At 39.8% G+C, this 17,326-nt stretch overlaps 2 protein-coding genes across 2 annotated transcripts; one reads left to right on the top strand and one right to left on the bottom strand.

Annotated features, from left to right (window-relative positions):
* Nucleotides 1–6,910: 6,910 nt before the first annotated feature.
* On the top strand, nt 6,911–11,500 carry LOC308377095 (coiled-coil domain-containing protein 63-like; the record flags this gene model as incomplete). The annotated part of the gene is made up of 14 exons (XM_080853657.1): nt 6,911–6,977; nt 7,170–7,269; nt 7,524–7,707; nt 7,910–8,011; nt 8,104–8,217; nt 8,332–8,399; nt 8,503–8,690; nt 8,832–8,939; nt 9,037–9,119; nt 9,454–9,622; nt 9,906–10,069; nt 10,171–10,274; nt 11,162–11,249; nt 11,432–11,500. 14 exons carry the CDS (start codon nt 6,911–6,913, stop codon nt 11,498–11,500), a joined length of 1,608 nt encoding a protein of 535 aa, XP_080709783.1.
* Nucleotides 11,501–12,132: 632 nt separating this feature from the next.
* On the bottom strand, nt 12,133–17,319 carry LOC308376966 (uncharacterized protein). Its single transcript, XM_080853479.1, has 14 exons — nt 17,071–17,319; nt 15,596–15,708; nt 15,361–15,445; nt 15,200–15,273; nt 15,034–15,093; nt 14,832–14,939; nt 14,609–14,665; nt 14,131–14,261; nt 13,971–14,025; nt 13,707–13,799; nt 13,238–13,372; nt 12,814–12,915; nt 12,561–12,722; nt 12,133–12,334 (listed from the first exon to the last, which is right to left on the bottom strand). Exons 2-14 carry the CDS (start codon nt 15,686–15,688, stop codon nt 12,194–12,196), a joined length of 1,296 nt encoding a protein of 431 aa, XP_080709605.1. The 5' UTR covers nt 15,689–15,708; nt 17,071–17,319; the 3' UTR covers nt 12,133–12,193.
* Between the last annotated feature and the right edge of the window lie 7 nt (nt 17,320–17,326).

The following is a 17,326-nucleotide window of genomic DNA, read 5'->3' as shown; positions in this document are numbered from 1 at the left end:
GCTATATTAAGATATCCCTTTTCCTGAAAATCAAAAGGCAGAGCAGTCTCGTGCTAGTTGGCTGTCTGTACACACTATGGTTTCTGCTAGACACATTGTGTAGGCTGGTTAATTCCCAGAACAGGGTCTTTCTTATAGGGAAACCACCTGTAAATAAGCATGCAATTGTAATTAAAGGCTTGCTGAGAGAGAGCCCAAGAGACTGAGGTTTTAGTGGTGTCTCTGTCACTCTTCTTTCCAATCCGCAAAGCACACACAGAAAGTATCTTTTAAGTCATTGATTCTGACACAGCGGATCCTGAATACAGTTACAGTTATTCAGTCAGTTCAACAACAGTCATCTCTGATCAATGAAACAATTCTGTGAGAATTGATTGGATAGATAATTTAGGCTCATATCCATGACACCATTTGAATTGTACAAAGAATGCCAACAACTATCTGCTGGAGGCAGTGTTAAGCCAAGGTTAAAAGTTTATTTCCCTGACAGCTTGCTTCTGTGCCAACACTGTACACATTTCTTTGCGAACAAAAATGCACATTTATTTTACTTGCCTCCATATTTACCTACAGTAAAGGCACAACTTATTCATTTTCAGTTTACTACTCTTAAGTAATAAAATGTTGTCGTTGTTGTTGTTTCAAAGCGAAGATAAGAAATAGAAGAATTTATAGTATTCTTTATGACATCAGTTCCAAAGAACTTAGCATGTCCTGTGGCTTTACTTTGTACAATTGAGCAAATGTGTCTGCATGACAGTACATGCAGTAAACAGTCACAACAAATGAAAGTAGTTTAATTTCATGTCCAACATTCAAACATGGAATGTGTTGTTTCATTTTGCATTTAATCTGTGATGCTCTTGTGCAAAAGTTTTCCCAATGTTGTAGAAAGGATGAAAGTCTCATTTAAAACGTGAGCTCTCACCCAGCCCATTTTATTTGCCCACTTAAATTCCCTAAATCATTGTGGAAACTGTCCCTTGTCAGAATATTTGTCCTCTGCGGTAAAGAGACGTGGGTGTGTGGCCATAACTGAGTGCTCTCAGACAGACACCCATCACAGCCTCCTCATCCGAAAAGCATAAAGAAACCACAAATGACTTCTGCAGTAGAGGTATATTTGATCTTTATCTTGCTATACAATATTTCCCCAAATGCTAAAGCCTAGAGTTCACTGGCGCACTAAAAACTTTACAGCAACCTTCTTGTTCTTTACCCAGGGGAAATCATCAAAAGACTTTATAGATCATAGACAAACGGCTGTGATTCATGAGCATAAGAGCCCACATGAGAGGAACGTGGGTTCACTTTCAGTAAAAACTGTGTCCAAGATGCCATGCATTGCTATATACACTACTTCAGAGTTGCATTAGAATGTACATTTCATCAAGACTTTTTCACCTACTGTTCTCACCACATATACACAATACACCCTTTTTGCCCTCTGTAAGATGACTGTTGGCTATGACTTTATGTAGTTTAAAGTAGGCTGTGGGGCAGACGACCGATGGCTATGAATGCATACAGATTCTCATGCTGCTGGGATTTGCTTTCTTCCAAATGTGGACCCTGGAAACTCAGCCTATATCAATGCCAGAGCAGGGCCGAGTCTGGGCTGGAGCAGGGTCGGATCAGGCGCTATCTGGGAGTGTCTATCTCTGAGGGGGCTCAGAGGAAGCCCAGCAGAATACAGATTGCAATACAGCATGGGAAACTCTGCTAAAGGCTTTTTACAGATCAATCTTCTCATACCTTTTTTTATCTGATACACCATGTACGGAAACATGCTGTAATTTCCTGGAAACAGATATCAAGATTTATCAATAATCTCCTCTGAAAATGGTTGCGCCAGGGAAGAGACTTGGATATTTATTTCTGAATAAATCAAATTGACATTTCATTTTGTATTTTATTTCCACCCATTCTTCCTTGAAACCTTACAGGGCTTAAGTGTCTTTGTTCTTGTTGTTTTAATAAGCTGTGGTGGCTAAGGACACCCACTGAATTTTTTCCAGTGAGTGAGCTCCATTGTACACAGCTAAGTGAACCAGCCAAGACTCAAGGGTGGGGTGACGCACAGACACTGGTTGCCGCTGTCACTCCATGACACCACCATAGAGGACTGAGGACTTATGCATAACAAACATATGGACATGCAAACGCACAGCCACACACATGCATGTCTTCATTCAAATGAATCTCCTAGCAGTTCCCTCATTGTGTACAGCAATTCACAATAAGAAGTGTGGTACTGAGTAAGGAAGGAATTCATTAATTCATTTATAATAATATGAGGCACGTTTAGCCACTCCACACTTGACTTTGATATAGCAGTTAGCAGCTGTAATGACAGTGTACACTCAGATGTCACACACACCATGATGGCCATAAGCATTACAGGAAGTGCAGATAGTGTTTATTTTCATTGCAAGGCAAGGAGGGAATAGAAAAACATCCACCAAGCACAGATGTACGGTATTCACAGAGAAACAAAAACAAAGGCTGAAAAACAGATGGTGTGAAACCTCTGCAGAGGCTCCAGAAAATGGTAAATACTTTGTCTGCTTGGTGAACTGGCTGTATTATGTGAGTTGGAATTATTTATACCAGTCAGGAAAAGGAAAAATTATTTATACTTTTAAACAAAATAGTCCTGCAGTGTCACTGCTGAGGTATACAAACGCCTAATTGCAGCACAGATCCTCCCTCTCCTTCTCTCTCACTCACACTTTTTGTCAAGAAACACAAACACAAACGCACACACACTTTCCCAGGATGCTTGGATAATGGAACAAAGAGAGTCATTTGACTAAATATGTGGGCAAGGAAGTAGTGTGGATTAAAGTGATTTGAATACAAAACACAAATGATTTCATGGCAACAGCATCCATGAATGGCAAGTTGGGCAGGAGTTTAGAAATGAAAGGGGTAATTATTGCTCTTTGCCTGGGATACGGCAGAGAAGGATGGGCAACTCAATTACCCATGGTTCCAGGCAATGGCAAAGGCACGAGGTTTGCAGGCCCAGCAGGAAGCCTTCCGCTGTCTATTGTAAGAAGGAAATGAGCACATTAATCTACCCCCTAAAGTTTCCCTTTTTTCCACTGAAGGGGAAAAGAGGAAGAGACCTTGCAGAATACAAAGAAGGATATACAGTTTGATCACTTAGAATTATATTTGGAAAAAGTTATCTTAATACCTCTATGGATATGGAATATTTTGAAACATAAAACGTTGCTGTGACGGTGTCATTCTTTGTGTTTATTTATTGTTTTGTGATTAAAGTTTTATGAACTACAATGCAAAGTTATTGTGAATATAAAGTGAACTGCTTCTTGGGCATCTCTAGGTATGTATGGCAAATGGACGTCCCATAGGGCACTACATCCTCAAGATTGAAAACTAAACAAAGTTCACAAACACAAATCTAAAGGTATATTAATATTTAATCACCACAATGACCCTGAGTGCAGCCAATATAACTTTACAAAGTTTACAACAACAATGTCAAAGCACTTGTAAGTTATAAATACCCATCTTCCTTTCTTAATTCAAGGCCACAGAGAATTGTGAAGGAACGCCTGGTCATGTATGGTCGTGGAATGGGACATCCGGTGCACTGTAAGTGTTCGAGCAGTGACTGGGATGTCTGTGTATTTACGTCCCACAGATTTCCTCCGAGACCCAAACCTCTGCCAGGAACTTGTTTTGGAATCCTGAAGCATTTGCAGTGGCAGCCTACTCCCTCTTGATCCAACACACACCTCACGCAGTGCATGACTCACAGCGAGGCAGAGCAATGGTTTACATTAAAAGACAACTTGGCCTTTCATTAATGTATCAGTAGTTGGAGCGCCTGCTAAAGACAGGTGGGGAAGGGAAGTTATTGTTTGACACACTTGGCAACAGCTCAATTAACAGCTGGTAGTGTATACAGAGAATCACACCGTGGAGTTCAGCAACAGTTAATAGCAGTGGTTTTACAACATATTACGTGGAACTGTGGGAAGGGAGAGTGGAGGGGTGGACAATGAACTGCTTATTCATTGTGTCTTTCCACAATGTAAACTGTCTGAGTTAAATTTCCATCAGGTCTACTCTACCGCAGTACTGTAAACACCACCCACTCACCACCAGTTTCAGTAATGGCCGATGAACTTCTACTCAGACCATATCCAGGAGGCTTTTGGATCGGGATCTAGAGCTCCTTCTGTAAATTATCTTCCTGTTATCTTGGATTTACGTGAAGTGAAACTTTCAGCTTATCATCAGTCATCTTTATATATGTGTCTAATGACGCCTATTGTAGCTTCTGGAAAATCAATAGGAAATTAAACTGAGGTTTACAATATCCCTGAGGTAATTTTTTTCACTGACCACATAGCCTTGTACTGTGGAAAACTCTGTGCCTCTGCAGATGTCTTATGTTTGATAACCCTCCTGAAATCATCATGGTCATCTTCTTTACATACAGTCAGATTTAACAAACAGTAAAATATTTACATTATCTTTTGAATGATGTTCACTGTAATCCCCAGTAAATGTGGTCCATTATGTGTGCCAAGGAAAAAAAAGTTTGCAACTGTGTAAGTCTGCGTTCTGAGTCAGCAACTGTATTCCAAATGACTCAGCTGAGCCCTCCCACACTCTGACATCACATCCTGTGAGCCCTGCCTTTCAGTCTAATTCCCAGCCCTGTGATCTAATTCAGTGGTTTATGTAGGAAGGAGTGAAAGCAATATATTTTAACGTCACCTAATACAGTAACTTTGGACCACTTATTACAAATGTTGAAACTAATCGACATTGTGTAACACACATTCTTGGTGTAGTAACCACTTTAATATAATAATAATAATTTCAGTTTGTAATAATAGATTTAATTCCTAATGTAATACTATATTAATATATGTTAATACCTTAACACATCCAAACATATATAACATATTTATTTATATAAAGGTTAAACCCTTGTTAAGCTATGTTTTTGTAAGTCTTTTCTTTTCATTGAAGACGTGACAGTTTTAAAGAACTGTTTCAGTGAAACTGCATGAATACGAACCTACCAGTTAACTGCTGCGCAAAGACAAACATACCTTGTGCAATGTGTCCAAGAAAAAACCTTAGGTGGAGACTATGACATCAATGGGTATCGATGTGATGGTATGATGCAAAAATGTAACTGTCAGTGTTCAGAAATGAATGCATCTACGTAAATGTTGACATATAATGTCAGCCTGTTTCAGACAGTTTGACACGAAAGAGCACAAGTGAGTAATATTACAAACAAGGATGCTGCCTCGGATGTTTTCTTTGGGGAAAGTTTAAATAACCTGTGCTCTATGATAGCCTGTGTCCACAGACAAGGCTGGGAACAGCGTGGGCCCACTTCAAGGTCATGAGTCCCCTGACTTTATCACTCACACACACTAGTGTGTAACACACACTCATCGTCATCCCCTCTTCATGTTCACAGCCAAGCAGAATACCTTAAGGTTTCCTATATTAAGGATGTAGCAGCCTAGTAACCTTTTTGATTAATGTCTTCATTCATAAACCTAATGTTATTGAGTAACCGGGCTAAGAAATACGGTTTTACAACAAAGAAAACAAAAACATTCATTGATAAATTAACAGGTAGTTTATTGTAAGCTATACGGTAGCCTATTACCACTATTGGGAATTCCACCTCTACTAGAAATCTGCAGCTTGGTTACAACGACAGTTGATGTCACTACTACAAAAGACTGGAACATCTTTAAAAGATTATCTGTGGAAAAGGTTCCAAGTAGACTACAGCTCTGCTTTTTGCAGAAACAGAAACCTTTACAAAGTTGCCAATATATTAAGGTCTTGGGGTAGGCTACTGGCTATTAAATCAGGTCTGGTCTATAACAACATAATAAGAAAGTGCACTGAACTTTTAGCCCATTTCAGTGGTAAGTTATTTAAACAAGACCACTTTTAAAAGGGAAATATAGAGCCCCTTAAATCAGGTAGGTGATGTTTGTCATCTTGGGATTTTTTTTTTTATCTTGAAAAAGTAAATTATCTTGTGTGCACAAAATAATTATAACTTGAACCAGCTAATTATCTTGTGTGCACAAGATAATAACTTCTGCCCACAAGATAAAAACCTGTATGAGCAAGTTGTTCACAAGATTTAAAAAATCACAACATAACAAGTATCACCTACATGACTCACCTACGAATATCACCTAGGCCTATATTTTCCTCTTAAAGGTGGTCCAGTTTAAATACATCCTTTTAGGATACAAGATGCTATGAAAGATATAGATTTCTCTGATTGAAACCAAAATGGTTCAGAATGTCAGCCTAAAGGTGCAGTCCAGAAACAATTTAATTTGGCACACTTGGCTACTGAAATTCCTTATGGTGACGGTAAATGGGCTGTTCTATTTAGAAAAGTAGCTACGTCGGCTACGTTTCTAGGTGACAAGATTGCTCCTGTTAGTCTTTGTTGCTGTAGGCCTACCACTGTTCACTTTGAAGAAACCGGTTGGATCACCGTACATACAGATTATTTTCTATACACAGGTAACTAAATGTATACCCAGTTGATGCTGGTAAATAGACCATCATTTATTAAAAAATATTTTTAGTTGCCTGAGTGCCTTCTGGCTAATTTAAGTGAGCTAGCGATAGCATAGCTAGGCTAACGGTTATCTGATGGTTTGGGATATCGCTAATGCTACCTGTGATAGCTTGTAAAAACTAAGGTTACCAATGCTTTTGTTAGTTACTTAATAACGTTAACCTGCTCCATAACATACGTATATACACATTAAACATGTATTTTAATGTATTAACATAATGATATGCATCTGTGTAAATGTAAAGTAAATGTTCTTTTCATTGCAGATCTTTATACATCTGAGAAGCCAGGATGCATCGGAGGATATCATCATGTAGTATTCATTCAGACAACAGCGAACCCGACGTCGATGTAGTTGGTAGGGCCTATCCTAACCTCACTTATTATAGAGGTAGCATTAGCATTAAATACTGCAGTATCATGGCATCACCACACATTACATTTTTTATTTGAAATTAGTAGTCAGCAATTTAATAAAAACCGATTTAACCATAATTACTAAATAGTTGTTACACTAATAACTATTTCTTTTGCTTGTCTATTCACACAGCTCAGACGGAGCTAAATAAGCTGCAGAGGGAGTTTCGCATCATGGTAGGATCTCGGCAGGCATATGCCGCAGAGTCAGAAGATATGATCCGGAGACAGTTGTAAGCATCATGAACTCATGTTAGCTGTGTATTTTACAGTGCTGCTTCTCTTCTCAGGCCTGCAAAATGTTTAAGAAGTTTTTTCAATTATTCTTGAACTCAAACCCTTTTTGCAGATGCTAGTATGATAGACTCGTGTTTCCATGTGACGACACAGCCACTCCCAGTAAAATAGAGTATGGCTGTAAAATGTGTATCATTATAATGAACCTTTTACTGCTTAAGGGTAAATCATATCTGTCCACAACAATCAGACGAGAAATCCAGAGCCTGCAGGACGAGCACGATGAGTTACAGTGTAACCTTCGCGTGACACATGGAAGGAGAGGCCAAGACACAGAGGCCACTCAGGATCTCTGCCACATACTGGTCTTCCACGACAGTGTGGAGTCGCAAATAGACAGGGAGAAACGGACACTGAAGAGCACAAAGAAGGAGGTAGGAGCCAATTATGTTATGTCACCTAAATACATCTTATTCAAAGCAACCTTTGTGCAGCATCTATATTCCATGGGTTTAGAAGATGTGGTTTAGCAATTCATAACTGCTGTTAGCTCTCCGAAATCATGTAAAGCTGTATCATGAAATACAAACATTATTTGTGTAATAGTGTGTCTATCTTTTGGCCTTTGCTGTCCAGATTTTGAGGCTTGAGAAAGAGATGGCAGATATGAGAAGAGAGAAACTGCCTGTAAAAAGAAGAAGAAGAAGAAGTCGTGTTTTGGAGAACAATCTACACCAGGTTTGGAGTGTATTGCTACTGAAAAAGTAATCACCCTAAAAGGAATACTCACAAATCCAATCAAATCACCACATTTTTGCTTACCTTTACAGGGGAATATACACTGCAACAAGGTAATGTCAAAGAATAGGCAGCTCAGGGAAGATCTTAAAATCCTCCACATTGAGCGAAAACAGTTCCAACAATTGTACAGCAAACTGGAAAAGGTTTGTAGAATGTCTCTTATGGGCCAAAGTGGATGAAACATTACTGTCACATTTCTAAATGATTTTGTCTTTTTGTCATATGTGTATTTGTGTTCATCTAATGCCATTCACCAGGAGTTGGAACTCATTCGGAGAAATATCAGGGATGTCATGAATAAGACCTCTGCTGCATCAGATGGAAGGTATTGGAGTCTTTAAATTCAGGATTGAAATAGTCATGTATAATTTCTTTATTTCTGGTTATAGAAAAGGATGTCCACAGCTTGGGGTCTCACTGTATTGCAGGTTGGATATGCAGATGAAGGCCATGCTTTTAAAAGAGAAAACCAAGAAAGACATGGTTCAACATAATGTAGATATAGGTGAACTACAGAGGGTTATTTCCCATAATGATCATCTCAAGAACTTCATGAGCATCAAGAACCAAGAGAGAACAAGTCAGGGAGAGAACCAGGACCATCCACGAAAACAAGGTATGATGAAACTGATTCTTGACAGACACTTGAGGCAAATCACCAAGCAGTTCCCCAAAGACAAGCACACAGTAAATGAGCTAGTTGGATACAGATGAGCAGGACTTAGTCATAAGTCACATGTATTTGTCTTTTTTTTAGAGAAAGAAGAGAAGAAAGAGAAGGGGATAGACTTGGAGATGTCTTTCAAGAAAATGCAAGATGTCCTTGGAGATGACTTGGAACAAATTGTGGCAAAGTTCACTCAAGGTGAGTGCTCTCCTTTTCATTGTACCACTTGCACTTTGACCTGTTGGAGCCATCTTATTTTGCTGTTATTCACCCTTTATTCTTCATTGCTTTCCAGTTGAGGATTGCAATTTTTCTTTACTGAAATACGTCAATGAACAGCACACTGAGGCCGAGCATATGAAGGACCACATTGGTCAGGTCAGTCAGAGATGATTATTTAGGAATAGAAATGACACTATTTTGAAGAGAAACCACATCGTGGATCAGCATGTGCAGCTTGAGGGAGGAAATCCCCATGTATTGGCTTGCTGTAGTGGCCTGGCGCTGTGTGAGCAGACCAAACCACCATCCGACTTGACTGCCACAAACATGCTAGAAACATTAGACTAATTATCCCAAAGTGTAAATTGAAATCAACATCTGTAGCCCAGACCACTTTAAAACAGAAGCATTTATTTAGTCGATGACATTTCCTCGAGGAAAAACCCCTGTGATACTTGATGTGTGTGTGTGTGTGTGTGTGCTGGTTCAGATCCTAAAGGAGATAAATCATCTGAACACTGAGTGGCAGAAGCAGCAGGACGAGCACGCAGTTCTAATCCAAAACATCGCCTCTCACCAGCAGCAGACAGAACAACAGAGGCAGGCCTACGAACTGCGCATCACAACCATCAACAAGACTCTGGAGCAGCTCAAAACTGGTTTGTCCAGCCTATTAGTGGTATTCTTTATGACTACCTACTTTCAACTGTAGTCTGCTGATTTATCTCAGTTGATAAGGTAATGTTTTACCCAGTGTTTTATAAGCTTGAGAGTTTTTTTAATGGGGTCATGCTGTTGAGCTGTACAGCTGAACTCCACACTTCTCTTTAGAGAGTTGGTAGGTTTGTGAGAGATTTTGCAGAAGCTGCTCATCGTATTAATAACGGGTGAAATAGAGTTCTAAAATGCATGAAGCTCTGTCATTTGTGTGTCGTATTGTAGGTATAAATGCTGTCCTTAACCAGATTAACTGTGATCGCTCTGCAATTGATGAGAAATTGGGAGCCTCCTGTGATAACAGAGAGAGCATCATCATGGCGTATGTAGGCCTGGTGGAGCACCGCACCAATGAGATGCTTACCATTCAGTCCTTCCTCGACGCTAAGGTGATACACTGTGCTATATCTTAGTTATGGCTGTTGGTCAATCTGTGTGTTTTGACTGTTTGTGTGTTTTTTTCTTTCACATTTGCAATTCTCTCTCTCAGGACCTTGACAAGGAGTACAGTGTCGGGGCGACAGCGTGTCACTTGCTGGGACAGAGTCCCCCATTGTCCCAGCAAGATCTGACCATCAGACCACCTGCTGTATGGTGTGTTATTTAAACAACGGAACACGAGAGGAAATGTGTTATTGCAAAGTAATCTCATGGTTATGATTTGATAACAGACACAAGCCGTGTGATCACCCATGATGTTATTCGCTATAACACCAGAAACCCCCGAATATTCTTTAACATCAGTGTCTTTCATTGAAGATAGTTCCATATGGAAAAGCTCTGTAAAAACATATAGGAATCAATCTTGTCTGGTACAATACTGCATTATACTTGCATGATCTGTGGTAAAGAGCTTTATACATTTTATACTTAAATAGCATAATGCTCTTCAACATGTAAGGTAGGGCATATATCAAAAATATATTTGTATATGTTTTTATGTATGCACACTGTTATGATATACACTATATAAAAAAAGATTATGATACATTTATACATATTACAAACTTTCCCTATATGGGGTTGTTCCACCATAACTGGCATGGTTGCTGTATGACGAAGTCAGTGTCAGAAAAAGAGAGAAAGGGGTTTTAGCATGTATGCTAGGTGGTCAGCTAATTAATTGAGGCAGACTGACCATGTTGTTGCCACAAAGAATGTTTCAGTTGGAACCATTCCATTCTTAAATGTTTACATCACAATGCCTGTAGTTGACGTAACTAGCTATGCATAACGACTTAAGGCCCTTGCTTGGTTCTGCGTTGAGAATTAATTGCCAGGTGCTTAAGCGTTGCGTTGGGGGTGTTGCCAAGCAATTCACCGCCAGAACAATAGGCTTGCGTAAAATGGCGCAAGTCTAGAAAAAGGGGCCGACGCACGCAAGACGTGAAAAGTTGCGCAAGGGTCGCACAAGGGGCTTGCACGGCCTCTTTCGCTTGCGCTTACGCCTCTGAGCATAAACCAAGCTTTATATTTGCCAGGGATGATTCTGATGCAGAGGAGTGCGATCTCACGCTGAAGGAAATAACCCTTTCCAGAGAAGAGCTTTACCAGCATGCCTTGAAGAGGGTGAGGAGCATTCTAAACATGAACTAAAGCATAATCATTAGCGGTCTTGTAGCAGTTTTTTAATTGTTTTTATTTTGTTACGTTTCTTTTTTTTGTATATACCAAGATAGCATAATAACTACTTATGCGTCATACAGGCGTAAATGTTCCATTGCCAGACCAGCTTGTTTGTCTTGCCACAGATGCAGAGAAGAAACAGAGTCAGCCTTGGGCCTAACTTGGGCCGGCGACGCACCCTAGATTTGCCTTGATGTGGGTTTGTGACCTTGTTGGCCTCGGAGGTGGTGTGCTTACAGCTTATTATTATGTGTACATTTTGTGAGGACAAATAATTAAGGACTCAAATTGTTTTGCTGCTCCTTTATCCTACATATAATAGTTATAAGAACCTCATGAGGTGTTCTTGAGGTCTGACACATTAGGTGATATTAATATAAATAAAAAGAAATTGGCAGAATTTGGGAGCAAGCCTGTTTTTTTTGTCAATTTGTTATATTATTTCACAAGTTGTATTAACAAGTTTGGATGATTCACATGATTAATCAGATGACATAAACACCTAGTTTAAAGTTCATTTATAGTACATCTCACATAACCATTTAGTGCAAAGTATCTCAGAGGTAAAGATCATTTTCAAAGTTGTTGAAAAGTGGTTTGCAGAAATCACTGAGTGAGGTATGCAGTATTTAAAAAAACTAAAAGAAAAAAAAGATTTACTTTTGCAACTTTGGTTCTCTTCAACAGTCAGCAATGTTTTCAGTTTTACTGGTTACAAGCATAATTAGTCAAATGTCTTCGCTATCAATATTAATACGTTACAATCAGCATTGAATCACAAATAAAAAAACCTGATTTTTTTTTCACATTCCCTTCACTATACCCTAGGCCTTGACTGTATTGAAACCCTCCCTAAAACCCATCCTTCCTGTTCGTAACTACTTAAATCACTTCTGGGTCTCTGAATCCTGTTCAGTAGCACAGAACACTACCCGGTTCTCCAGTCGCGAGCGCTCGGCCTCAAACACCAGCCTGTGGCTCGCCAGGCTCTCTCTCGGACCAGAACAGATGAGGGAGGGATCCTCACTCTGAAAGGAAACAGATGAACTCAAGGTCATACCAGCACGTTTGTTTGGTGCTGAGGTTCATGCGTTTCTTTACCCATGAGTGACTGTGTCAATATCACCTTATTACTATTATACAAAGTCTACTGACTCTGTAAATATTTCAGCTCAAATGTACCTAAACGCCTACCTAAATGTCATCAACGCCTACATCGAACAGACACTGAAAAAACAAAAACAGTTCACTCACTGCCACTGCTGAGATGAAAGCATCTACTAGGTGATAATCGGCTCCTCCGTGGCCTGCCATAGCAAAGCTCCCAGGGGCTTCTGAGTCCACCGAATGCTTAGTGGACCTCTGAGTGAGGAAGTCAAACACGTGGATATCATGGCCATTGTAGTTGAGCTCCCCCTGTAGGATAGAAGTGATTTTTCCCAAGTAAGCAAAGGCATCTTTAATTTTAGCATATTGAATGGCACAAATGCACTGAGCTCAGGCTTACCCTGCTTCCATAAATAGTTGTTTTGCGCTTACAGATCTCCTCTGTGAAAGCCACCATGGTAAAGGCAGCAGTGAGCCCTCCTTCAAACTCCATGTTTACAACCTATAACAGTATTGACAACATTTCTTTATCATCTCTTCTGTACAGAGAAATCTCGGTTTTCTATACAACTCTTTATGTTTAGGGCAACAGTGAAGTTAGATACAAAATATGTATTGTTATGCTGATGTTGTGTCATATCTACCAATACTGTTATTGCAGTCTTATAGCCTTACAATGAGAAAATGTTAACTTCTGATGCAATAGTTAAGTACCATATTCTGGGATAATAGGGCAAAAATATGGTCTTTTAACTTATTTTCAAAGTGTGGAATTGGGTCTATATATGGCTGACAAAGTTAGTTTGTGTGAATGATAGATGTACCTGATTGGAACAGACATCATTGTCACACTCGTACACACACCGGCCGTAAGGTCCGGTGCGCAGGGCCTCTGTCACCGACTCAATGTCAGGAAGAGAGTTGGAGCAGATGACCGACACAGGCCAGCCCACACATCCCTGAGACAAAAGTAGACAGACATTAGACATATTAGATCCTAATTCTGAGAGCGCTTACCGGAACTGCTAATGAACATGACCAGTTAGTGGACTGAAGAATAATAAAACAAAAATCTTAAAATCACAGATGAAAAACTAAATACGTTTTCAAAAATACATTTCCATAAAAGCAAAATCAACAGCCACAAACCTAGAGCTAGACGTGAAACCTGTCAGGATTATAACAGGATCATTCAGTGGGTCTAATATAGGGGACAACACTACAGAAAGTCGGTTGGTGACCAGCTAAAAAGATTAAATTGTAATTTAAGAAGAAACTAAATGAACAATATACCTTTTTCACCGCATCAAGATAGATTTTGCGAGCTGAGTATGGACAGGTTGCCTCGACAGGACAGTCTAAGCAGTGATCTGCTGCTCCTGCTGGCTAGAATAAAAAGACCATTCTCTGACTTGGCATACCTTTATGTTCATGCCAGTTTGAATATGAATATGCCCACTTATTGTGAAAAAGGATTTATTAATATTGCATCATAATCTTGCCAATTAACTATATCAGTTTATAACTCATATTTAAAGAAGTGGAAAGCTGGCAAACCTTGTTTTCTTTGCGGAAGTGGCTCAGAGACCCAAACGATGAAACTTTTACACACCTACAAATAATACAGTTGCCACAATTAAAAACAGTCCCCAACAGAACCATCTGCACCTGCAAAGTATTAAATACAGCTCATAATGAATTATTAAGTAGTTCACACTTGCGCCCACTGGCCCAGTGATGGATGAGGTCCAGGTCATGGCAGCTTTTGGCCAGAAGGGCGAAGGAGCTCTGCTCTTCATTTCTCCAGTTCCCTCTGACAAAGGAATGAGCAAAATGGTAGAAGCCCACCTACGGCAGCAGTGGAGGACATATTAGAGCATCTCCAGTTGACCAAAGCTGCTGCTGTTAACACATACCCGGCGTCTGCATGCAGCATGCATCGCGGGAGCACAGCACACACATTATATAATCATCAGTTCTGTTTATCTGTGTTCACCTGAGGGGAAAAAAAACGTTACTCAACTAAACTCTACATACAACGCTGCTTCGGGGACCTAGTGCAGTCTGAACATTTGAAGCTTTCAACATTAATGCCAAAGTTAAAGGAAGATATTCCACATCACATTCACAAGGTTGTATGTGTGAAACTCACACTGGTCTAAAAGTACAATACAATAACAATGATTTTTACATACCGGTTCCAGATGTTGTATATGTATCACATCCCCAATGACTCCACTGTCTATTAGCACCTGAAAATAGGAAAAAAGTCTCCTTAATACAAGCAAAAATATTGTATATAATACAGTGGTTCTGTAACTGTAATTTAATCAAAAGATGGTAATATCTCTTAGTATTAGCTTAAAAAAATAAAAACATCTTGGAACACAATACGTTAAAACAGGAATGTAGGTCTACCTTTATTTTGTGGATAAGAGGGTCATATCGGAGAACATGGCATACTGTGAGCATTACGCCACTGTCAATGCAAGCTTCCACAATTTCGATACAGTCCTTTTCTGTCACCTACCACATTGGGCAAAAATTAAGAAGATTGTAAGCATTGGTGTATGGTGGTATCAACACAAAAACCTACTACATTAAGATAGAATTATCTTACAGCCATGGGTTTCTCCAAAAGGATATGATAGCCTTTTTTGGCCAGAGCAACTGCAGGTTCCTAGGGAGAAGGGAAGAAAATGTACAAAACAGCCAAACTATGAGAATTGGGGCTTGGTCGATATTGAGGTGATGAAACTACTAAGTGTGGAATACTCAGCATCCACCTTATGAAGTCGGTCAGGTGTACAGATAAATATGGCATCTGCAAACTTGTCCCTCTTAACTAAGGATCTCCAATCTGCAAACAATACAGCATGACCTTAACGTGACATTCCAGTTTAAGGACATTGTGTCACTTGTGATAGGACCAGATAAAATCTCTTACCATCAAATACATTTTCATCAGGTATTTGATGTTTTTCCTGTAATTTGCGTCGGGCAAACAGCCTTGGATCTGCCACACTAACTACCTGAGAACAAATGGTCAAATGTTATTACACTCCACATCAGAGAATCTACATAAATGTAATAAAGTCACAAATCATTGCATGTAAAAGAAAATGATAAAATAAAGAAAACATGTTATCTGTTGTAAACCCTAAAAGCCCAGACTTCTGTACCCGCATGCGAAGGGGATGAATTGAGGCATAATTGGAGTATGTCTCCCCACGGTTACCAGCTCCAACCACAATGACCTCCACAGGTGATGGCATAGTGACAGCAGCTGTCCTGCCTGAAACAAATAGGACAATATTTACAAAAGCAAGTAAATTGGGGCAATTGAAGCAGTACTTAAAGCAGTAATAAGGAGTTAAATTCCAAAACTAGCAAGCTAACCTCCTAAAAGGCATGCAAAAACCTTGCAAACACCACCAACAGCCCAGCTGATACTGATAGAAGCTTGCCAATACACTAAGGCCCAATCCCATTTCTAATCTTTACCCCTACCCCTTTGCCCTCGCTTTTTCAAACGGAGCCATAACGTAGGGTAGGGAACGCTAGCCCTTCGAAATGGGATAGCCCTTCAACAATTACGTACGTCATCAGTACGAAGCGTGAGCTGTTACGTTACCGGAGAGCGACAGCTGTCACTCACCAGACATAAACAAACATGGCAATTGCGCCTGCAGCTGTTATTTACACAATGCAACATTTCATCAAACAAGTTTTAAAATCATGAATTACAAAGAAAATACTTTCATTTGTGTGATGCTTTCCTTGCTGTTTCCGACATTTTTAAATGGACTCGCGCGATGTTTTTTCTTTAATGATCACGGGTTCGCAATGCATTGAGGGAAATCAGTCTACCCCTCCGTTTGAAGTGTGCCCTCGGAAAATCTCCGTTTGGAGGGGTAGAAAGCGCTTCCCCTTCCCCTACCCCTCTGTCTTAACGTGAATTGGGATAGCACTACCCCTACACGTGAACGCGCAAAACGGAGGGGAAGGGGAAAGACGAAGGGGTAGGGGGTGAAATGGGATTCAGCCAAAAGTAAATGGTGTTTTTTGTAAAGCTGGCAATGTCATGCTGTGAAAGCTTTTCTTCCATATTTGCAGGGTGTTCCAGCCCGGAACAAAGAACTACATAGGGTACTGTAGTATGGCTAGTGAGAAAGACACAGGTGTTCATCTGTCCTTCACATGACCATATGCTATCAAAATGAATTTGAGGATGGTACCTAAATAGTTGCCTATAAAACCATGCATCAAAAAGTGTCAAATTGTTGCATAGTGTTACTTTAACTAGATTTGAGATCTAGATTTAGATTCCATACACCTAATGTTATGATCTTTGACTGCGTCATCAATGACAGCTTTTGCTTGAGTGAGTTTTGCATCACAACTTTGATCACAACTGGAGGAGCTGACATTTTCGGCCGTTGTGACCTGATGATAGTTTATATAGTTTACTGGATTTCCTCTTTTTTAAAAAAACAAAAAGAAAGAAACTGCAGGGTTGTTTCACCTCGGTGTTCTAAAAGATTCACTGTCCACTCGCTAGAAAAGGAAACTGCGGTTTACTCCTCTGGTTAGCATACTATACAGAAAAGTGTTCCGGAGAATTGAAAAAAAAAAAAACAGTCGTGAAGGGACTCACCAGCTCTCTTGTTTCCCCCTGTACTCTATGTATTAAGCTGACAGTAAAATGAAATCGTAACTTCAGAACAGGAAGGGTTGCTACTAAGTAGGCAAAAGCGTGCCAGGGTTATTCGAGGACATGGAGTATGAAATGGAAGACTTTGTGACAATGGACTTTGCTATTTCCCATCCGGAAATATAGCCTCTCAACAAAATGACTGTCGTGATGTCTGGTTTGTTGGTATTGCTGTATCCGTCACTTTCGAAATGAGAAC

Source organism: Sprattus sprattus (genome assembly GCF_963457725.1).
Source record: "Sprattus sprattus genome assembly, chromosome: 16".
In the NCBI taxonomy this organism is placed as follows: domain Eukaryota; kingdom Metazoa; phylum Chordata; class Actinopteri; order Clupeiformes; family Clupeidae; genus Sprattus; species Sprattus sprattus.
Note: the sequence above shows the minus strand (reverse complement) of the source record. Positions and strands in the feature narration are given on the sequence as shown.

Coding starts and splice junctions, on each gene's coding strand:
- LOC308376966 (XM_080853479.1), bottom strand. CDS start 15,688: ATGCCATCACCTGTGGAGGTCATTGTGGTTGGAGCTGGTAACCGTGGG. Junction 14,262..14,608: donor ATATACAACATCTGGAACCG/GTATGTAAAAAT, acceptor CTGCTGCCGTAG/GTGGGCTTCTACCATTTTGC. Junction 14,026..14,130: donor CACTGGGCCAGTGGGCGCAA/GTGTGAACTACT, acceptor TATTATTTGTAG/GTGTGTAAAAGTTTCATCGT.